The 22566-nt window shown below is 52.3% G+C and overlaps 8 protein-coding genes across 8 annotated transcripts; 6 read left to right on the plus strand and 2 right to left on the minus strand.

The window, feature by feature from the left end:
- Positions 1-1545: 1545 nt before the first annotated feature.
- VTJ04DRAFT_8987 (uncharacterized protein) lies at positions 1546-3238 on the minus strand (the record flags this gene model as incomplete). The annotated part of the gene is made up of 2 exons (XM_069367483.1): positions 1546-3096; positions 3167-3238. The coding sequence occupies 2 exons, from the start codon at positions 3236-3238 to the stop codon at positions 1546-1548; spliced, it is 1623 nt and encodes a 540-aa protein (XP_069215808.1).
- A 2040-nt stretch (positions 3239-5278) lies between these two features.
- On the plus strand, positions 5279-6615 carry VTJ04DRAFT_8988 (uncharacterized protein; the record flags this gene model as incomplete). The annotated part of the gene is made up of 3 exons (XM_069367484.1): positions 5279-5430; positions 5665-6495; positions 6594-6615. 3 exons carry the CDS (start codon positions 5279-5281, stop codon positions 6613-6615), a joined length of 1005 nt encoding a protein of 334 aa, XP_069215809.1.
- Positions 6616-8943: 2328 nt separating this feature from the next.
- On the plus strand, positions 8944-9846 carry VTJ04DRAFT_8989 (uncharacterized protein; the record flags this gene model as incomplete). Its single annotated transcript, XM_069367485.1, has 3 exons — positions 8944-9319; positions 9394-9610; positions 9684-9846. 3 exons carry the CDS (start codon positions 8944-8946, stop codon positions 9844-9846), a joined length of 756 nt encoding a protein of 251 aa, XP_069215810.1.
- Positions 9847-10217: 371 nt separating this feature from the next.
- Positions 10218-10814, plus strand: VTJ04DRAFT_8990 (uncharacterized protein; the record flags this gene model as incomplete). Its single annotated transcript, XM_069367487.1, has 2 exons — positions 10218-10438; positions 10712-10814. 2 exons carry the CDS (start codon positions 10218-10220, stop codon positions 10812-10814), a joined length of 324 nt encoding a protein of 107 aa, XP_069215811.1.
- Positions 10815-11021: 207 nt separating this feature from the next.
- Positions 11022-11960, plus strand: VTJ04DRAFT_8991 (uncharacterized protein; the record flags this gene model as incomplete). Its single annotated transcript, XM_069367488.1, has 3 exons — positions 11022-11161; positions 11398-11455; positions 11769-11960. 3 exons carry the CDS (start codon positions 11022-11024, stop codon positions 11958-11960), a joined length of 390 nt encoding a protein of 129 aa, XP_069215812.1.
- Positions 11961-12418: 458 nt separating this feature from the next.
- VTJ04DRAFT_8992 (uncharacterized protein) lies at positions 12419-13456 on the plus strand (the record flags this gene model as incomplete). The annotated part of the gene is made up of 3 exons (XM_069367489.1): positions 12419-12663; positions 12779-13027; positions 13171-13456. The coding sequence occupies 3 exons, from the start codon at positions 12419-12421 to the stop codon at positions 13454-13456; spliced, it is 780 nt and encodes a 259-aa protein (XP_069215813.1).
- Positions 13457-15935: 2479 nt separating this feature from the next.
- On the minus strand, positions 15936-16681 carry VTJ04DRAFT_8993 (uncharacterized protein; the record flags this gene model as incomplete). Its single annotated transcript, XM_069367490.1, has 2 exons — positions 15936-16303; positions 16498-16681. 2 exons carry the CDS (start codon positions 16679-16681, stop codon positions 15936-15938), a joined length of 552 nt encoding a protein of 183 aa, XP_069215814.1.
- Positions 16682-20349: 3668 nt separating this feature from the next.
- Positions 20350-21748, plus strand: VTJ04DRAFT_8994 (uncharacterized protein; the record flags this gene model as incomplete). The annotated part of the gene is made up of 5 exons (XM_069367491.1): positions 20350-20421; positions 20505-20557; positions 20740-21142; positions 21187-21586; positions 21714-21748. 5 exons carry the CDS (start codon positions 20350-20352, stop codon positions 21746-21748), a joined length of 963 nt encoding a protein of 320 aa, XP_069215815.1.
- Between the last annotated feature and the right edge of the window lie 818 nt (positions 21749-22566).

Raw genomic sequence — 22566 nt, forward strand, 5'->3', positions numbered from 1 at the left:
TAATATTAAAATATTAGCCTCTGGCTCTCTCCTTGACTTGATGGCGATGAGCCGGCCTTGGGCTGAGAATCCCATGGCACAACCTTCTCGGCGGTGATGGGAGGTAGACGGTACGGAAGGCCGGGGAGAGGGGGCAAGAAATGACAGCAGCAGAAACAAGGAAAATCCAGCTCAAAAAGCTGCCTCATTGGAGAAGAACTTACTGTCGCTTGTGTGATTTCTTCTGTCGGCGGCTTGAGGCAATGCTGTCGTTGTGGCGTCCGTGGTGATACTTCTTCCCAACTCTGAGGTGATGATAGGAGGAAAGAAGAAATAGGAGGAGAGTGGAAGAGCAGCGAAAGAAGAGGCTCATGGCTTCAGCGACGCAGAGAATCGTAAAGATCAAGCAAGCTCAAAGAACCCATCTCGGCGTGGACACGTCGTGTTACGTTCTACCCCGGCGATTGCGAAAGCCTTGAGGAGGCGCATCTCGGCGATCTCGTGGAGGCAGATCTCAGAGCTATCACCGGGGCATATCGACCAGACGTTGGTCAGGGTCAACTTAGGGGCATCGAGGAGGCACATCTTGAGGGCTGGCAGGAACGGAGGATCATGATGAAAGACATGACAGAAGATCGTGGAGGCGAATCGCCATCTTGAACCAGGTGTTGGTATCTCTCGGACACGCAAAGCGTCAACGACGAGAGCGGCAGGCACTCTTGGAGCTGAGGCACCTAGGTCCACCGACAAGAGCAAAAGGCAAATGAAGACCACTATGATTTTCTCAGACCTCATTATCTCAAAGGTCAGCTGAGACTCCTGAATGTGAAGCTCATCCCTAAGTCGGGTGTTAGCCCTGAGCATTATTGCCACTGAGATGTGTCAACAAGGCACAAGAAACAAATGGAACCTCCTTGAATGATAAAAAAATATTATGAAAGTCGAACTCCATCTAAGCATCTGAGACTCTTAAGTGCTATGGAATGTGTATGGATGCAAGAATCCGCAACCGGGATATAAAGGTCATAAGAAAGGGTCACAAGTTATCGCAAGTCAAGCAGGGTGTGATCTGGAGAGACCAAAGTGACCCGACATCTGGAGCATAAAGAGCCGAAGCAAGCCATGGTAGAAAGCGACAAGGGACCACAAGCAGAGCGAAGAGCGGACAGCAATAGGGGTTGGGTATCAAAAAACCACAAAGGAGATTAAATCTGTTCAGTAGATCGTTAATAGTCCAAAATACTTTTACATGCCCAGCCCAAGCCATGCGTCATCATCCTGTTTGCTGAATCTCCAAACGTCCATCCCAATGACTCAAAGTTCAATAACTGGTCTCTGAGGGGTGTCGTCGTTGGTAAAACACTCTTAGAAGAGACAGCATCATCTCATCGTTGACAACCCCTGCAATCCAAAAGCATCATCCAGTGAACAATCTTCTCAAAAACCAACCGTGTATCCAAGATCCCAATCCCACCAAGACAACAATATCAGCCATTTGCCTCTAGCAAACCTGCAAATAAAGCAATAATGATGTGAGACAAAGTAAAAGCAACGTAGGGCAGACAGTTAGAGGGAATATGCCAATCCGTCGGGAGGAGCGGTCCAGGAAGCCTGCGATGTGTCTTTGCCACAGGAAGCACCCGCCAAATTCTGGCTGTGACCCGAGCTTTGGGTCTGCTCCTGTGCATGAACAGGTGTCTGGGACCGTGTCTGCGAGTCGAGTTGGGCCTGGCTGGGAGTCTGAGGTTGGCTCTGGCTGTGAGCTTCGGATTGAACCTGAGACGGCCGATGGAATTTGCCGGGGACAGGGCCTGGCTGGCTGAACCGGGTGATATCTCGGTTGACCGGACTGTTATTTGCTTCATTGTGACTGGTATTGTTGCTCTGCGGAAAGACGCCCAGTGGCATGGTCAAGGGGTCGAGCTCCCCCGGCGCGTCTTCATCTCCGCATGCTGAATGCTGTGCAAGTGGATGAGGAAGGATGGTGTGATGGTAGTTTTGTTGCGGTTGGTGATGCTGAGGCTGATGGTAGTGGTGTTGGCGGAGATGGTGATCACTAAAAGGTGTTGCATGAGGATTGTTGTATCCATGGTAACCGCCATTCATATGAAGCGAAACAGGGAACATCGGACTTGGAGTAGAGGGTTGGCTGTGCTGGTAGGCTTGGCCGTTACCTCCTCCAGAAGTATCGTAGAAAGGATTATGAAAGGGAGTCTGTTGGGATTGCCAAGGACTACCCGCAGAGCCAGGTGCCGACGAGGGGTCGAAGTCCAGGCACTGAGCGAGTTCGTATGGCGACGAGGCCGGTGTGGATAGCGGAGGTGAGGCAGCGCCCACCATGGCATGGCTGTGTTGTGACTTATGCTGGTAGTGGTGCGGATGCGGATAAGGGCGGTGGTTGAGGAAAATATCGCTGCCAGCCGACGGCGGCGGTGTGTGGCGGAGGAAGGTAGACATGCCATCTGAGTCGCTGCACGGAGTAGGCAGGCGCAAAGGCATCCGGGGGTAGGCAGAGTTATCGATGAAAGGGGTGGCGGACGCCGAGACAGCTGTGGGAGTTGTAGTCACGATGTTGTCGCTGGTAGCCATCATACCCGGAGTCATTTCAGCAACGGAAACCGACGTTGTTGTCGTGACCACCGAGTTTGATGGGCCGGCGCTGGTGACGGTGGGTTGAGTAACAGTTTCTTTTTTGATGTCCGTAACACAAAAGACGGATGGCTCCCGGGCAAACTGGGCCTCAGTGTGGGTGTTTGTGTTTGCCGACTCCGCCTTGACAAGTCTCGGGCTGGCCATCGGAGCTGGAGGTTGCATGGAAATGGATTGGGTGGATGACGCGGTAGGCTGTTCGGACTTGATGGCCGCCGAGACTCTCCTCTCAGCTTTGATCTCGGTTTTTATGTTACCGATACCACTGCCGCTGGACTTTTCCTCATCCTCATCTTGTTTAGGTTTCTTGACAGGTTCCTCCTTCTTCTTCTTATTGACTCGATTTCTTCGCTGAGGCTCGAGGCCCAGGACAGCCGAGCGAAAGCGAGAGAAGCGCATGCGGGCGGCATGGCCGTTGGTGATGGGCTGGGCAAGAATGGGATTACGAGCCACCTTGTTCCAGTCAATCTAGAAGAGAGATCTGTCAGATTCTGAATTTTCTTGATTGGTGTACTCTGGGTCGGGTTGTCAAACTTACATCCTTGAGACACTTCTGCTCCAGGATTGCGTAGAGGAAGCGGGACATGACATGGTCAGTGTTGCTAGCCATGGTTGCGGTGTCGGATGAGGCCTTGCGATGAAGTTCCGATGTCGTGGCGCTGGGAGCCGTCGCTGTCCTCGAGGGGTTTGGAGAGATGAGAGATGGAGAGCAATGGGGAGCAGCACCAGACTTGATATGAACAGACAGGACAGCGAGAAGCCGTAGAAGGATCACTTCTAAGCGAAAAGCCGGCTGCTCGGTGAGTGGAGAAGTGAGTCACTGGCTTGATGAGGAGTGGTGAGGCTGGATCAGGAGGTTATATGGCTCCGTGGCCACCTGAGACAAAAGTCGCCTTCAGGCTTGATGCACAGAGCACTCAAGCATCCATTATCTGGACACCTTAGCGCAGCGGTCGCAATCGTGTTGGGAGGGGAGCACCAGGTGCGGAGAAAGCAAGGCGAAGGCTGCGCCCCTGTTCCCTTCGTTTGTGTCCAGTCAAACAAGTGAGGCCGAGAGCAAGACCTTTTGGAGAGGCGGACTCTTTTGCTCTCAAGTGCAGAGAAAGCATCAACAATGATCACCTCACCAAGCAACCGAGGGAAAAGGAGGAGAGAAAAGGAATAGAAAGGAAGCATTAAAAGCCTGGAAGTGCGACCACCCCTTGGTTTAATGTTTTATTGTGTCCGGATTAGGGAGCCCTGCACCCGCTGCCACAGCAATGGCCGGAGATGGGGGTGAGGGAGGATGGTGGGATGGTTGCCTGGACCAGCCCGGCCATTGGTGGGCTGGCTCTTATGGCTGGGGTGGCGTAGGAGCTGCTTGGACGCCCAGCGCTGAGAGGGAAAAGAAACGGAGAGAAAATTTGGTGATGGAGGTGCATCCGGGCGGGGATGAGTCGGGCAAAAACGCGGTAGCGTTCCCTGACCGCGTAAAGTGGTTTCCTAATTGGGGTTATCGTTCCTCCTGCCGTCTCTTGGAACTCCTCCTCCCTCCTGCTCCGTCCAATGTAATCCATGATGCCGTACGATCCCTGTCCTGGTCGAGGACGCCGGGTGGCACTTGGAGTGGCACCTGGAGTGGCACCCGGTCTGGGGTTGCACCTCCCTCTCCTGCAGCTTGCGTTTGCATCGGGCAGCGAATGGCGTGCTCATTTCTCGAAAGCTCCTCTGCAAGAAGCAAACACCAAACAGACCGACTCTTGCGTTGCGTCGCCATCGCCGGGAAAGAATTGGGACGGGTGACAAAGGGCACGGACATGGAGTCAGCGATCGCTCTTGCGGTCCGTTGACGAGCACATTTGCTATAGAACACAATGAGTCATTAGATGACGGAACCCCATGAAACAATTGGCCGAATGCGGCCATAAATCGGCTTCATTTGTTGGGCGCTCCGAATTGCAAAAAAAGGTCTGAGAGTCGAACCTCGACGGAGCCGTTTTTCCACTGTGTCCAGCTTGAGAACATGACAGCATGGTCGGCCTGCGATTTCCAGTCGCCGGCTGAATAGAGAGATAAGACTGACCGACGGACACATGTGCCGTTTGCCGTACTCGGCGGCAGCCCGTGCAGATCTTGTCCTCGGTTCGCAGCACGTTGGGGCAATGTGAGGCGGTCGAGGCGTCAGAGGCAGCACCCGCGTCGTAATCACGCACTTGTTGGCCTTGCTCCGTCGCGATATTGGCGCGAGATCACGGGGTCAATTCTTGGCTTGTCTCGGCCAAATGGGAACATGGGAGGCTAGCCCCACGAGAGCAAACGCCAGGGCGCCGACATGGGGTGGGAGCTGGGGCGTCGGCTGCTGCAGCCGACTGTGTGTTCCTCAGGCAGCAACACATACGACGGAAGGGCCAATCGAGACCCGATGTTACCTAATCGGGCAAAGTTCGTGCCAGCTGTTAGAGGTTCCATCAACAGGTGCCAGCAGCTGGCGGGCCTTGGTGTTACGGGACTGATAAGAGAACAGCTTCGCTGTTTGTTTTTGCCGGCGCTGCACGCCAATTTCCCATCTTCCTCTAACATTTCCTTAGCAATTTCAGACGATCCACCCAACTCTCACGTGAACCTCTTATACACACCTACCTCCATTGTTCGATCCTCTCGACTGATCAACATGAACAAAAACTGGACGGACAAAGCCGACCGGGACCTGTTCTTTACCATCCTCTCGGTGAAGAACATCGGCGTCATCAGCGGCTCGGAATGGGCCACCATCGGGACTCACATGCGCTCTCTGGGCTACGGATTCACTAATGAGGGATGCCGGTAAGTCGAGTCCTGCAGTTGCATTGCTGGCATTTTTGTTGGCGAGTGTATGCATTGCCTTATAAGCGTTTACGTCGGCATCGAGGCATACGCTGGTTGATTGATTGGTGTCAAATCTGGTTTTGATATCCATCGATTACGGAATTCGCAAGAGTCCTCCGATACTTCCAACTTACCTGATCTAGGCTTCAAACCAACTGTTCATTTTATTGACTGTGCTGACCCGCTTGTTAGTCAACACTTCCAGGGTCTCCGCAGGGCCCAAGCCAAAGCTGAGGCCAGTATTGGAAATGGGAACAATCAGCGCCGCATCGATCCCAACTTAAACCCGATCACGCGCCGACCGGGTCCAGGCCGCGGTCGTCCGCGCAAGCAGCCCGCTTCTAACGGCGACGCCGCTACTACCCCGGTACCCGCCGCAACTGCTGCCTCAGCTCCCGACAACATCCAGGCATCGGCTCCGGGCACTGTTCCTCCCCCACATGGAGTCGAGGATCCCGCTGGAGCTCCTGCTGGCGCTGCGCTCCCTCTCGGTGCTGCTGTTCCTCAGCAAGCTCCTCATAGTCAGATGCAGGCCATGCCTCCCGCCGTGCAACTCCATCCCCAGTACCCCGGTCCCCACGGCCTTGCTGGTCAGCCTCATCCTTATGCGGTTCCTGGAGGCCCGGGCGGCCCTCCGCCTCAGCATCCCATCCAAGCTCAGCCCACATCTGGTGGACCCCAGCCTTTCCACACGGCGTCCCCTGCCAAAGTCCAAGCTGGCCCTCATGCTGGTGCGGCTCAGATGGGCGGTGTCGGCATCGTCCCACAGGCTCCGCAGATGACTGCCCAAGGACCGAACAACGGGCTGCCCAATGTTGCGGGCCACGATAATGATGAGGAGGAGGAGAACGACGACGGTCCCGGCGCGAAGCGGAGGAAGCTGGAGCAAAGCAATGACAACGGACAAGACGGTGCCGCGGCCGCCGGAACCACATCGGCAGAGGACGAGGCTGTGCTGAATGCGCTGGCTGCGCATAATGGAAGCGGAAACCAGACCGCCACCCCGGCTGAGTATGCCAGCGAGTAAGTTATTCTTTTCCTTCTTTTCGTTTGCCATCCTTATTACCCATCTTTGTTTGGGGTTTGAAGACGTCACTAACCTTTCCCTTTCTTTGCTCCAGATACACATATGGCGACGTCTAGTTGCCTTCACGGCCATTGATGCTTTGTTTTCGTTTTCCATTTCTTCGTTTCCGCTTATATTGTTTATTTGGTTTTGTGTCCATTATATCCATTGGGAGAGGGAAAAGAGTTGGGCTGCGTTGTCTTCGGCATCTGGTGTTCTTGGGTCAAGATTCCCAATGGTTTCTGTATTCTGTTAGTTGGTGCATATTGGTCTTGGGCTTGTTTTCTCTGTTCTGCAGAGAATTACTTTTGTAATACTACTGCGGTGCCTTCACTGCATTGGGGGATGGGAAGGAAATGGGCATTGGGACGAGCTTGATCTTTTCTTTCAAGCCGATGGCCTTCGACATATTGGCCTGCTCACCATTAGCATCATGATGGGTTGTCTTGGTGTCTCCCCTCGGACAGAGCATTCAGTCTTGGACCTGCTTGACGTCCCAAGACAACAGGAGGCGGGCTTGAAAGTTAGCTGGTGAAAGCCTGAATTCTTTCTATCCTCTTTTACATGATCAATGCCTGTGGTTGACAGGGATTGGAATCAACGAGAACATCTCAATGAGGATTGCCTTCAATTATCTCGATTATTGCACAAAAGCAAATCCTCTGCCGGGGATTTTTGGGCGTCGACATGTGAAGGATACCCAAAGAAAGCGTGGAGGGGCAATGAAAATCTTTGGACGGCTGAAAAACCATACTCGGAAGATTGCCTTATGATAAATGTGAGCCAATGCCCGTCTCAAATAGCAGGCAAGTCGTTGTTCATCTGCTGAATCTTGAGGCGAGTATGAATGAAGATGCGACTACCAAACCCGAGACACCCAAGTCAAAAGCAGTGTCGTGTCGAAGCTGACGTTGGCCGGATCCGGGCCTGACGTTGGCCCAACCCGTAGGTGGCGTTGGCCAGGACCGGAGGTGAAGTCGGCGCCGGAGCCGAAGACTAGAGGTCTTGAGACCCACTCCGGCTCCGGAGTGGGGCCGATCTTGGCACCGGATTCAACGACATCTCCGGGCTACTGTCCATATCGGGAAGTCAACAAGTTTGCATGGGGAGGTTAAGGTAGTTTGTCTGGAGCTTGGCTGGGTAAGTTTTGTTTGAGCCTTTGGCATATTAAACATGTGTCACCTGATGATGGATGGCCTATACAGGTAAAGGTTTGTCTTGTGGGAGTTGATCAAAAGGCAACTAAGCTAAGAGAGCAACTCTAACATCTTGCTGAAGGAACAAGGTTAGTAGTCAAATCCATTGAGTCTTGGACTGGTACACATTGATCCCTGCCTTCAAGAGCAGAGAAGCAATCTAGAACTAAGCAACCAAGCAACCAACTCCTTCCACTCCTCTGAACAGTCGAACAGAACAATAATGACAACCCAAGAGAACTATGGAAGGACCGCAAAGAAGGGAGCTTGAAGACTAAAATTAGGGCAAGGTCACAGAATCCCTAGAGAAAGCATGCAGCAGCATATTGGAAATCTGGGTCCTAGCTCTTGTTGAACAAGACGACATTGGTGTGTGCAACAACAAAAGAAGGATCAGTGAAAGGTGGAACAATGAAGACTTGAAGGATACATAAAAGGCAAAACAATGGAGATGTTTGACTGGGTCCTTACGGTTCGAACATCTTAACATGTCTGAATATGTGAACAAAAGCAAACCCTTCTTCACGGTTTCCTCGTTATGGGACGTATATCTTAGAGATTGGATGACCAGAACGAGGATCTCAGTACTAATCCCCTCTTCAAGCCCTGTGCTTATTCTCCACACCTTTCTCACTCTCCGGCAATAGCTCAAAGCTGTTGTTGATCGATAAGAGATCGGATCACCAAGAATAGATTCTACCTACCAAACCATCATTGACTTGACGGATCACAGTTCCACTGACATTCTTCTCTCAGTTCCCAGTAAAGAACTGGATGAACACTTCAAGATATGAGGCACATACAGCATCCGTATACTCCCGAGAGAATTGAAACCTCATGTCGTTCTTCCCCCTCGTCTGTATTTCACTTGGTACTCCTCTTCGACAGCGGCTCCAAATGACCTCGTCTCAGTTTCCTGGTTGTGGGGCAACTCATCTTCGTTCTCTACATGAGGGGATCCCCCTCTCACTGGCAACATTCTTGATGGCCTCTTATTCACCAGTTACCTTCTTCCTGGCCTTCCCTTCATACAAACCAGGTGGTTTGGGGCAACCAGAGCCAACCTTGGAGGTTGTTCTGTGCCCGGATGTTTGAGATAGTTGGGAAAGTCTCACCGGGGAGGATCTTCTCCATAACACAAAGGTTACCTTCTCACAGAGACATCTCGCCTGAGAGGTCTCCTCGCCAAAGTTCCATGAACATCGGACGATGCGGCTCTTTATCCTTCTTTCCAGGTTGGTGAAGACGTCGCTGCGAACGCTCTTAGGCCCCGCAGTTTCAACGACCAAAGCGACCAAGCGGGCGTTCAAGAAGATTCGCAGAGCGGCGGCGACGGTTGAGAAAACCGTGGAGGACCTCACAGATGCAGCGGAGAAGGCAGCCTCCACTGCTACGGAACTGTCCACCCATCTCGCCCCCGCCCCCGTCCCCGCCCCCATCATTGTCCCGAGTCCGGCAACAGTGACGCCGACAACGCGGCGGGAGACTCTGGTCCAGGAAGCGCTAGCGACTGTCGCCAGACGGCGATTATACGTCGCTAGAGCTACCGACCGGAACCAACTGGCAGCGGTTTATATGTCGGATAGTGAGCTCGTCTCTGCGCTACAACGTCGAGGTTCTTCCTCATCCGCAAGTTCCTGGACACGGACAAAAACAAAGACTGCCAAGAGCACCTCGACGCCTTTATTGCCGATGGCCCGCTGGAGCGACCACTATGCGGCCCGTCGTTGCGCTCATTCCGTCGCTGCAAACCCTGTTGTTGCAAGCGCTCCGCCTCCGCGAACGATTCCGTCATTGCGGCCGCCCCAATCGTTGTGAATACTCTGGTGTTCTCAACCCTCCTTGAGACGTTCCGGCATGGCACCGTCTACGGTCCGTAAATGTCCCCTTCATGTGGGCATATGTGGCTGAGATCTCTGCTCAAAGAGTCTCATTGTCACTGGTCTCAGCCATGAAGATGCCATCGTCGCGGATTCATCTAGGCAACGCCCTGTTGTGAAGATGTTTAAAGCGGATCTCATTAGGCAATGCCCTCATATGAATATTCTTAAGGCGGATTCCTTTAGACAACGCCTTAATGTGCAGATTTTTGGAGGGGATCTCTTGAGGTAACATCCTCATGTGAAGCTGCTCAAGGCGGATTCCTTAGGGAAAGTCCTCATGCGAGGGTGCTCAAGACCGATTCCTTAGGCAACGCCCTCATGTGAAGATTCTTAAAGCGGATCCCTTCGGCAACGCCCTTATTTGAAGCTGCTCAAAGCGGATTCCTTAGGCAACGTCCTCATACGAAGGTGCTCAAAGCGGACCCCGGTTCTCCTTCACAAATTGATCTTCCTGCCCCTCCCGTCTCTCTCGATTTTTTTTCTTTTCTTTCCACCTTTTCATCCCGACACCGCCTCACCACCGGAACTTGCCGATCATCCCAACATCACCACAAAGCTGCCAACAAACGTCGCCACACGTCAACATCCACAAAAGTCAACATGCCGCCCAACCCGAAGACCGGTTCCTCCGCCAATGCTGGTGAGGGCAAGACGCCCACGCCGCGCAAGTCCGTCTGGAACCATCGGGCTCACCTGGTTCTCCTTATGGAGTTTTTCAACATTCTGACCACCGAGTCCAAAATCTCGGTTAGCCAGTATAAGGACCAGCTCGAGGGGGCCATGAAAGCCAATGGTATGAGCTTCAGCTTCGACGCTATTCGGTATGTAGCACTTTCATTACGTTCTTCAGTTTCTCTGCTCTGTTCTGTTCTGTTGTGCTCGTTTTTTTTCTGTTGTGCTGTTGGACACTTTCTGCCTTCGTTCTGTCGGAGAAGAGAGTCTGCCAAGTGTCATGACTCCTCTGCTCCTCTGCTATCCTCCATCTGATACAAGGCACAAAGACCAAGCTGCCCAAACTCTCTCTCTCTCTCTCTCACGGAGCCCACCTTGATTTCTCCCTCCTGCTCGGTAAGAATTGGACCCGACTGGGTTAGGTTCTTCCTCTTTGTCAACCGTCGTGGTCCTGATCCCCCGAACCCTGACGACATCATCCTGTTTTCTCGCTCTTTCACGAAGCACCGTCGCAGCCTGATTTAGCGCCTTCTTGGTCAGGCAGCGACTTTCAGCCCACGGCGCTCTCAATTTCTACCCTCTGCCACACAAAACTTCTTCTTTTCCTCCCCCACCTTCTTTCCTCTTCCACCTCAAACCACAACAATCAACATTCAACACCAACAACTTCACAATTCTCCTTCAACACCATCCCAATCCTTCACCATCACATTCTCTCATCCATCGTCAAAGATGCCGAAGTGGAACGAGCTGCGTGGTGATCTCTTCGAGGTCTTCCTGGAGCTCCACGGGCTGCCGGACAAGGACCAGCAGGAAAAGATCATCGAGAAGCTGAAGGCCAGGGGCCATGAGACCACCTGGAACGCCATTCGGTATGTGCATTCTTCACTTCACCTGACTTCACCTGCCTACACCGTTATCTCAAAGCATTCATTTCTTTACACATTTCATCTCCGGTGAGCACAAGGGAGCCCAAGTGGGTGTCCGTTGGAGCTCATACTCTCACGGGAGTTTTGGGGAGAGAGTTTGCAGCAGCTTGGTCCATGCCTGTGTTTTTTCTCCTTTTTTTTCTTCTTTTTTGGAGTTCATTCTGGAGTCTTCCTCACAGCATCCACGACCGGCAGACTTCTGAGGTGACCAAATGGCCACTTGAGAGCTGGTGGGTTGTGAGCTCAGAGACTCCCAAGTGGGCAGCTCTTGGCTGCTCATGACATCACTTTCCGTCCATTCACCTTTTTGTGTTTGAGCTGGGGTGGTGGTGAGGTGGACATCATTTCACGATCCCTTTTCTATTTTCCCTTTGCATGGTCTCTCCCGAGGGCTTTTAGGCAGCCGTCTCCGCTATCATTGCACTTCAACCCTCCGTCGTCTCCTCCAAGCGTTCCTTCTTTTCTTTCTTTCCACCTCCAACTTCACACCTTTCCAACATTTTCCTCCTCCAACACTCCACGTACAACCCCCAACCTCGACCAAGCAAAGCACCAGTCCACCCTACCCCTCCTCTCATCCAACACCGACAAGATGGCGAACGGCACGGTCTGGGATAAAAAGGTTCACGACGACGTCCTCGCCGCGTTGGTGGCGCACACGAACCCAAAAATGACAGACTGCACGGCCATCGCCGAAGCCCTCAGGGGCAAGGGTTACACCTTCTCTGCATATGCTCTGTAGTATGTCACCGTCTTGTTCTCCCGCTCCCACCCCACCCTCTCCAATATCCAGCACCTCCTCCACCATCCACCCCAGCATTTTATTCTGTTTTCTATTTTAATTTTTTTATTTTATTTTATTTTTATTTTTTTGTCGTTTCGCGACACAGTGCGGGTAGCACGGTGGGCGCATGGCGACGGTGTTTTGCCTGAGGCTGCCTCTATTCTCTGTCTTCCTGTCTCTGGTTTTGTTTTCAAGGTTCTCTTCCTGTTTTGTTCATCCAATCGCCGGTCCCCATCTCGCGGTTGTCAAATTCCCACACATTTCTCACTGGCGTCTTTTCCTTTTCTCTTCCCTGCAACGTCTCACTTCTTCCTCTTCCTCTTCCTCTTCCTTTTCACAACCGCCTCTTCTTCCACATCCGCTTTCACTCCCACCTTTCAAACAACTCCTCCATCGTTATCACCACCACCATCACCATGACCGGGAAGAACCTCACAACCTGGGATCACCAAGCCCACGTCACACTTTTGTGTGCGTTCTTTGCCGAGAACCCTCCCTCTCATCAGCAGTGGCAGCGGATTCTCGCGCGGGTCTCGGAGAAGGGCTACACTTACACTATCTCTGCTGCGATGTACATCTCCCCCACCCCAACATCTGTCCTCCTCATCTTCATCTTTTCCGTCTGCTTCCACCGAGCCTCCGCCATCAGACCTGCCCGCAGGTTTGTTGAGCGACCATTTCTGTTCTCTGTTCTGCCCCTCGCTTTCCAGAACCTTTCCTTCTTTTCTTCCATCCACTCTTGGGATCTTCCAAACTTCGTCCCATTTTTTCATTAGCACCACGTTTGCGCTTCACTGCTTCATCTCTTTCACGTTTCCCCTCGTCTCATCACATCACACTACCCTTGGATCATCAAACATGGCGACCAGGCGTAAGCTCGGTGACCGGATGACCTGGGATCACGACGAAGACAAGGCGCTCCTTATCGCCCTGCTGAAGGTTGTGCCTCCGAGCACCGCGAAAATGGCGGATATTGCCAAGCGCATGCAAGAGCTTGGTTATACCTGCTCCGGCAAGGCCATCGCGTACATCTCACCACCACCCATCGTCACCTTGGCTTTTGTTCTTCGTTGTCTCACTTCATTTTTATTTTGCTTTCTTTCATTTTTGTTTCATCACTCATTCACTGCTCGACTCAGGTTCGCTAACGGTTTTCTTAACAATACAGCCAGCATCTCCAGAAGCTGCGTCGCAAGGACGAGTCCGGCGCCAGCACTCCTGCTGGTCGCAAGCGTGCTTCCCGCGCCAAGAAGGAGCCCGGCTCTGCCGGCACCAAGCGCAAGACGGACGCGCTGGCCGAGGATGACTCCGAGGCCGACGTCGTCGACACTCCCACCAAAAAGGTGAAGAAGGATCCTGAGATCAAGCAAGAGCGCGAGATCAAGAAGGAGCCCAAGGTGAAGAAGGAGGAGTCCGATGATGACGTCTACATCAAGGAGGAGCAGGAGGAGTAAGTCTCAACTGTTTTTCGCCATTCATTCATGACTCTTCCTCGAGCAGTTTTGCTGACTACGACCGTTTCTCCCATCCAGTGAGTACTAAGTACCGACCTCCGGCCATGGGTCATTGAACCCGACTCTCCTTTCGACGTTCCCGACATGCGTTGACTTTGACTTTGCGTTTTTCGTTTCGGACAAGGATATGGGCACCTACGACAAGTCCCTTTTTATTTCGACACGCCGAATTCTCGACACAGACACTTGGGAGGAACAGCATGGAGGAGTTTGGTTCATTTTTTCCAGCAATTTGACAAGGACTCTGGGAATTTGGCGCGGGCTTCTCTCGGATACTGGGCTGTGGTACTTTGTGGGCTGAGTTGGGACTTGGTTTTCGGATGGGAAGGAGGAGGGTTTGTGTGGGGCCTCATGAGGCGTTAAGTTCGTTTTTCGGGATAATTCAACGGGACGTCGACTTATTTTCGTGATCCTTTGCTACGTGATGGGTCGTTCGACCCAAAATACTGTGCCCCTCCACCGACTCAAAATAATTTTAGCGTCGGGTTGGTCGACCTCAGGTCGGAAATCGTAAGCCCCCAACGATAAGATTGACCGACCGACCAGTAGACGGAAGTATTTCCGATACCAGGTCTGACGGTTTTTAACCAACTCCAACAAGCCCCTCGATTCCCGCAACTTTCTTTGGGGCATATCGAGGTCAAACCTCGGACAGACCTGACAATTGATTGGAAAATCCTTGTGCAAAACCCTTTGTCCTGGCCAATCGACCCAAGACTGCCTTTTGGTATTTTTAGTTGCGGGTCTACTTGGGTTCTACCTTAGCCGTGGCATTTTTTGCTTGCATCTTTGCACCATCGAGCCTTTGTTTTGCTTGGTTCAGGGAGCGACTGTGGACGAGAGGTTGAGATAAGTGGCGGTCTGTTCGCGAGATTTCCTGGAAGTGGTATCATTTTCACGGTTTTACGGAGTAATTATCTTACCACCGTCGAGTCTTTTGTTTGCTCACCTCAATGATATTTGGTGACTAGAGGTTTGAATAAGCGGTGGTCCGTGCTCGGGCGTTGCCCTTTCTCATGGCTCTTGTACCTACTACACCGTCCTTGACTTTCACCTTGGCTGTGGTATCAATACATGTATCCTAGCATTGTCAAGCCTTGTGTTTGCTCAACTCAGGGGTCACTGTTGACAAGAGGTTGAATTAAGCGGTGGTCCGTGCGCGGATGCCTGGCAACGTCCACCGTGTGATACAGTGCGGACTGCACCGTTCGCACGGCGGGTACTGGGACTACGGAGTAGAGGGAAGAGATCAGACAAGTTGGGTTTTGTGGAAATATGCACCCTTCATTGATGGGCAATGCTGGGGTTTGAGGCAACGATGTGGCTTTGCTGTGAAGCGTGTCAATACGGGCTTGAGTTCATGCCAAAGGAGCTGAGCAGTGGAAGGTCACAGTGACTTTGACTTTGTGGGGTCTTGATGAGTTCTCATTCTCATGTTTGAATCAAAAGCATTGCCTGGGCAGTTTTTCTGGGGAAATAAGGCGGAAGGTTGGAGGCTGGTTGGCGTGGAGGAAGACATGGTGTCCATTGGGAGTTGACATCCTTGGTCAGCCGTAGAGGTCGTTTCAGTCCTGTTCCTTCTTCGTCAGCATCTTGGACTGGCTCAAGAGATCTTCTATCCCTCATCATCCAGAGCTCCAATTGCTCGGCCTGCTTCCTTTACCAGTATCTTGCATGTTGATGAGAGATGGTCCCAGCCAGTGGGCAAAACAGTGGCTAGGCATGGGAAATCTGGCTGGGCATGCTCAAACTAAATCTCAGGTCCGCAGCTCAGTCAAGGAACTGGAAAGAAGATAGAATCAAACATCCAAAGGAAGCGGCGGTAAGCAATTCGAGCCATTTATTCCAAGTCGAGAGGACACGCCATCCGGGCCATTTTTTCCGTTCCGACTCTCAGTCCTCCTCCACCCCAACACCTCGACGGCTTGTAATTGGACCTGTCTTCCGACGGCGGCAGTCAGAAATTACTCAGGCAGAACCTGGGGTGGTCCAAACAATCCTGAAGATTTCGCGGATCTCCGACATCGGAGCCCACAAACACATCACAGTATCCCAAATGTATCGCGAGAAGGTGTCAACCCATCGCAAATTTATTGCTTGTTGTCGGTCTAGAAGAGGCACACGCCATCCGCCAAGGCAGGAGGCATGTAAGACGCGACGCAAAAACTACCAGAGAACTCCGTATCCCAGTAAAACGCAAAACCGAATCATCCGTTTCCCATAACCCTTGCTTTATCCCCAAGTTCCCTCAGCCCTGCCTCCACAGAAGACCTTCCCATCCCCGTTTCCTTGACCTTGTTGTCTTGATGATGTCGTCCCTTTGTGCTCAACCGTCACACAAAGGAGGTAGGTGCCGACTCAGCCAGGCCTGGGAGTGGAGTGAAGTATCCCGGAGAGGTAGGCGGCGGCGGCGAGAGACTTAGATAGCCTTGTTAATGGGCAGAAGGTCCTCCAGGGTGAGGACACCGTTGGGGTTGTATTCCTCATCTTCCTCGAGACCCGCCTGCTCGTCGTAATCCTTCTCGGCGGGAGGGCCCTCGGGCTCGACCTTCTTGGCGCGCTTAGTGGCGCTGCTGGCGGCCGGGGCGGCACGCTTGCGAGGGCGGGTGGGGGTGCTGACGGCGCTGCCGTCATCGTTGAGGTCATCGTTGAACACGTTCAGGCTCTTTCTCTTCCGCGAGCCCTTGGACGCGGGGGTCGCGGCCACCAAAGAATTCTCGGCCTTGGTGATCTCGAGGTTGTCCAGACCACGCTTGATGCGGACCTGGCGGAACCGCTCCTTGGCAGCTGCGTCGGGGAGAAAAACGTGAAGTGTCAGCGGGGTGTTGTGTGAAATTTCGAGGCAAGATCAGGTGAGAGATAGAGTGGGCCGAGCGGGCAAGGGAGAGGATTGAGAGAATGCCAAACGCGAAACTTGAAGCATTTTTTGGAGAGAAAAGAAAGGTAACAATCAATGAAAAATGGAAGAAAGGATGGCTCACACTTGGCGTTGGCCATGGACAGCTCCTTGGCCACGCCGTCCCAATTGATCTCGGGCAAGAACTTCATGTTGTAGATCATGGCGAGGAGGAGACGAGCCTCGCTGTAAGTAACGGGCTGTCCGCCAATGGTGATAGTGACACCAGAGTCCTTATCGACTCCGTTCTTGGTGTTTGCTCCCGCCATTGTGACTGTTGTGGTACTGAGCCAGTGTTAGTTGATACCGCTTGAAGAAGTAGAGGCCCACGCCAGCGGGCTGGATAACTGGGCTGGAGTTGGTGTTGATTGGACAGGAAGCTGAAGAGTTGGTAGAGACGAGGAGGAGGATAAAAGGGTATGATGAACTGGAGATGGAGAGGAAGGAGTTGAGACAGGCGGAAGAGGAAAGGTAGTGGCTGGGATGGGGGTGGAGGAAGAAGACAAGAGAAGTAATATGGATCGAGGAGAAGGATGAAGCGGTCAAACTTCCTGGTGATCAGAGTGACTTACCTGGAGGTAGGCTGGAATCGGAAGCGATGTAGTTGACGCTTTTCGTCAGATCTTCTCAAAGAGATTGTTAGGACGACGGTGATATGGGACGAAGGTAACGGGCCGACGGGACGGGCCGAGCCAAGCTGACAGTGATCGGACGAGGGAAGTGGGACGAAGGGTTTGTGTGAAATGGGTGAAGGAAATTGGTGAAGAAAACTGGCGAAGGAAATTGGACGGAGGAGATGGGACGACGGGACGGGCCGACGAGACGGGCCGAGCCGAGCCTAACGAGATGGGACGAAGGATATGGGACGAAGGGTATGGGACGAGTGCTAGGGAGGAGCGACTAGTAGATATCAGAGTTGACTTACCTGGATGAGGGTTGACGCTTGGCTCCAAACTCGTTGCCAGGTTGGGACGGTCGGTCCGAAGGTTTCTGGCGATTGTTTGAGGAAGAAGAAAGAGTTCAAAAAGCGAGTTGCGAGAGAAAACAGCCGAATAAATAGAGTGCCTCAGCCGCGCGGGGCCGCACAGCCGCGGAAGCGGAGACTTCACAGATTTCGACACATCGCCGAGACTTGCGGCTTGTTGACTTACATTGATCATGGTTAAGACTTGGTCTCAAGCGTATTCCAAGGTTGGGCCGCAGGTGCGTGCCTGCTGGTCTGAAGAGCGGGAGAGAAAGGTTCAAAGCAGAGAGAGTGTTCTACATAGGCAGTTCAGGGGTAGCGGAGAACGGAGACGTCACAGGTAACAAGGACAACACAGAGGTGTCGCCGATGCTGGCATACATCATTGAGATATTGAGTATATGCGAGCACATTTCTTGACTCGTCTTGGAGACGGCGAGGATTCAATCACGAGAATGAGTGTTTCAGGGGTGGTCGCAGGTGCTCAGGGGTTAAGAAGGAAAAAGGAATATAAACATGATATATGGGCATTACGGAGAGGTCTCCGACGTCACGGACACATTGCAGGAACTCAGTGGATGGCCCGCATGTTGCAGAGATGTCATGGATATATGGAGGTGTTGGAGAGTGATGGGGATGATCCAGGTATTCTAAGACATGTTGGGCTGATGACATTATGGCATACTGCATAGGAGTCGCAGCTACACCAGGTGCATTACAGAGACATCATCATATGCCAACATAATGTAGAACCGTGATAGATTAATGGGCATATTGTGGAGGCATTGTTGGTGACAGGCTGTTCACAGTAACGTCTTGGATGATATGGCAAGTCCAGTCGACGTTGTTGATGACAAGAACACAGTAAAGTGAGTGTGAATAACAGCCAACTTGCAGAGACTTGGTCAATGCAGGCACAACACCGGGATGATGTGTGTGTAGAGCATGCTGTGGAGGCATTGTACATACGGGGACGTTGTGGAGAGGTTGTAGATAAAGGCGAGTCACGAATAGCGAATACACCACAGGTGCAGCAGATCATAGATAGGTGACAAATCTTGGATGGTGGATGGCGGGCAGCAGATGCTATTATGCTGTATGGTATCAAAGCCAAAGTCTGGAATTGCGCTTGTTTGCTTGTTGGCGAGGGCCTTCGCGGCTAAAAGCGCTGGTTTGTTCATGGTGATTCATCTCACCTCCGTCTTTTACTTCTGATTCCCATTGTTCATCTTCGTGTCCAAGAACTTTACTCAGGACAGGAGGAGGATTTCCCTCTTTTTCATCATCTAACCTTTTATTCACAAGTCCTTCACAAGCTTTTCTTTGACTTGTCTATGTTCCATGGTTTCCTCTATCCTCTAACCCAAATCAACAGCTGTATACTGTTCAGAAATTGAGGAGTGAAGGACACCTAGAGGTGTTCTAGAGGCATGGAATTTGGAGGTTAGGTTGTCCCGTTGTCTTTAAAAGAAGTGGTTGCACTTACGTGGATAGGTAGTCAGGGATGTTCAGGAATATATAAATAAACTACCCTCCCTTTCATTCTCCAAGCAGGGTAGGGATTCATTCAATGAATCACTCACCTTACATTACACTCTCAGCATGCTGTCTTTGGACTCGCATTCTGGTTGTCGTCCCTCTGGCTAGAGAGCCACAGTTGCTGCTTTGACTTTTCCGTTTGATGTGATTGTTGACTGGCTGATTATTTGGATTCTTGTTTTCGACTAACTCAATGCTTCCCGGGCTCGGCTCGCTGTCGATAGCAGCACTCTCTAGGAGCATTTGCATCACTGGCTTCTTGATGCAGTAATTAATGCTTACCTCCTATTGTGAGATCGGGAGTCCGGCTCTTGATGCCAGTGTTTCTTGCGTTTAGTTGCCTTTATGCAGAGATCAGCTGGTTTCTTTGCTCCCCGAGGCTCTTTCGTCTTGTGTCATCCCTGCCCATTGCCTCCAGTCCTATCCTCTGCCCTCACGCTCCCCAAAAACCCACTTCAATTAAGGACAAATCTCGGTATTATCCTCTTCTTACACTTTTCTTGTCCCTTCTTTTCTCACACTCCCCCGGTTTCTTCAGAATCTCTCCTTCAACCTCTTGTTCTTCCAGGGGTTCTTATCCTCAACATCAGAACAAGGGCTGGCTAGTACCGATTGGGTTGACAATTGCCTCCCGATACAGTCAGGTAGGTATTCTTCACGTTCCCATGTCCAATTCATCTCATCTCTGCCGCCTTTTCGAACCCTACTGATTTCTTTGTCTGCTCCTCCCACAACTTCATCCCCAGGTCGGTGGACAAAATTCGAGCTCTCTCGTCTTCTTATTCTCATCTCCCTCTGCCAATTCTTTTACCCTCTCCCAAACTTTCCTTCTTCCATCGCTTTCCTCGTCCTCCACTCCATTATCCTCACCACTCTTGACAGGTTTGTAACCTCACGTAGCTTGACTTCTCTCACTTTCTTCATCTCTCACTCATTCTCACAAACCTGAGCAGGTTCGTGACAATCTCTCCCCCGGCCTTTCCTGACGATCTGTCGTCTTTATCGTCTTCTCATCCTCTCTCTGTTCTTGCATATCTTAACAGGTTCGTCACCAATTCTCCCATAACCAACTTTTCTCTAGCTTTCCATTCTACGACCTTTCCTGTCCTCCAACTTTCCATCTTTCATCTTTCAACCCTTTCCACACTACGACTTTTCCTGCCTTCCAACTTTCCATCTTTCATCACTTCCTGGACCAGTCCTGCCCTGGCCTTCCAAAGTCCCATCTTTCATAAACTTTCAGACCACGACCTTGCCCTGTCCCCAACCTTTCGTTTTTCATCACCTTTTCCTCGTCCTTCACCCAATTCTCCTCACGAACCTCAATCATCGTTGGTACCGACACATGTTTCTTCCCTCCAACCTCCCTTGACAGACATTGACCTGTGCCTGACACACACACAGAACCATCAAACTCGATCAACAACCGTCACAATGCCGGCTCCGAACCCGAATGAGCAGTTCGCCTTCTTGATCACCTGCATCAAGTACTCTGCAGGTGGCAAGGTAAGTCATCCCCCCGTCGACCATCTTCGACTCTGGGAAAACAACAGCATCTCTAATTCTCGACCGCGTCTCTGGGTTCACAGGTCGATTTCGATAAAGTCGCTCAGGAAGCTGGCATCGTCAGCAAGGCTGCGGCGTGAGTACACACCCACAATGGTGGTGATCACGGTGATCGCGGATTTCACGAGGTCCGCGGAGTGGTCGGTCAGAAACCAGACCAGTCGGTTGGTCAATGACTACCTCGACACACCCAACCCACCGCCCGACCGACCTTGGAATCCCCATTTATTTCATCAACAACTAACCCTCCCATCCCAGGGCCAAACGCTACGAGCGCCTGCTCAAGGCGCATGGCGTGAACCCTTCCGCCAACCCTCGCAAGGCCAAGACGGCTGCTGGTGGTGAGGGCGCCGTTAAGAACGAGGCCGCTGGCTCCGATGAGAACGCCGAGGATGCCGCCGCTGCCGGCGCCAACCCCAAGACCCCGGCCTCTCGCAAGCGCAAGCGTGCCGCCCCGCGCAAGAAGCGCGCCCAGACTCCCATCAAGTCCGATACCGACTCTGAGGCAGATGCCGACATTGACGACTCTCCGGCCAAGAAGCAGCCGCGCCCTCGCAGGGCTGTGAAGAAGGAGCCCCGCGCCGTCAAGAAGGAGGAGTCGTCCCCCGCCATCAAGCAGGAGGATACTGAGGGGGAGGACGCTGCCGCTGCCTCCGCCGATGTCAACATCAAGACCGAGGGTTCGTCACAACTTTGCCGTCTCAGATGATGATGAGTGAGCGTATACCCTATTTTGGAAGTTTGGAGCTGCCTGATGAGCTTGACGCCGCTTCTGCTGCTGCTTCTCCTGCTCCTATCGGTGGTCTGACGGCTGCCGGTGCACCGGCCCGTGTTGTGGATGCCACGGAATCCATGACGGGTCTGGTGGCTCTTCCAACCAGCCAAGCAACATTCCAGAGCTCCGAACCGGGAGTTGATGGCTACAACCACAGCAACAGCAGCGGCGGCGTGAGCGACCGTCAGGATGGCGATGATGGCGATTGCATCTTCCTGAGCCCGCAGCCAGTCGACTCAGCACCGAACGATTCCAAGTTCCTGGTCGCTGCGACGCATGCTCCTCCCACGACACATTATTCTGATCAGGACAACTTTTTGGACCACACAGGTCAGACCTCATGGGTCGTTTGAGTTTGCAAAATCATCTTCATCTCACTCAATTTTGGATATTCCCTCTCATTACCAGCCGCGCACAATTCACCACACAGATGCTAACTTGTTCTTTCGCGAGACAGATCCGGATGAGACTGAGTATGCCGACGAGGCCTAAACCACCATTGCCGTCCTCCGACCCTTTTGCCGACCACCCCTGCAGTTGTATCATCACGGCGTCACCAGTTCTGCTCAGACTTCTTCGGCATCGTCCAGTTTGGTGGTGATTCCCGTCACGCATGCGCCAATTGCATCAAAAGCACCAACATACTGCACCTGGTTAGGAGCGAGTGACTCAACACTTGCTACCACCTCAGGGTTCGCTGGTGCATCTTGGTCTTGGGCGATCGTTTGTATGGCATCTCATCATCTTCGGTCACGAAAGGTACGTTGCAACTTCAATTTACTACTCCTGCCCATGTCAAACATCTGTATCCAGAAACTAATCTTGGCATTTCTCACGCAGTCAAGAGAGCTTGGGATGGGTTGGCAAGTCGGTGATTTCGAGTCTGGCAGGGTCTGAGGATTGCATGCTGGGGTGAGACAGCCATGGTTTCTTCGACACGACGGCATGGATAGGGGATTTTCTTTGCATTTCCTTCCATGGAGGCAAGTTCTGAAGCAGTGCTCGGGGGATATTATGGGTCATAGGTTTGGGCTTGGCACAGGAAGGGGAGTTGCCGGTAAATGGTGGGGAGAAATGGTTCTTCATTCAGATAGGGTCACTACACTGGCTAGGATGGGTTATTATGAATGCACTGCCGCCTCCTTTATACCTCCTTGACTCTGAAGGAATGAGTTTTGGTGTGATGGTGATGATGCGTGATGTGTATGAGTTGTGGTCCGGCCGGAGGTGAGAGCGCGGTGTGAAAGATCCGCATCTCCGGGCCGGTGCAAGCCGAGCCGAACAAGCCGATTTGTCTCCGTCCAGTGCTC

This window comes from Mycothermus thermophilus (assembly GCF_041956435.1).
Source record: "Mycothermus thermophilus strain CBS 625.91 unplaced genomic scaffold VTJ04scaffold_6, whole genome shotgun sequence".
NCBI lineage: Eukaryota > Fungi > Ascomycota > Sordariomycetes > Sordariales > Chaetomiaceae > Mycothermus > Mycothermus thermophilus.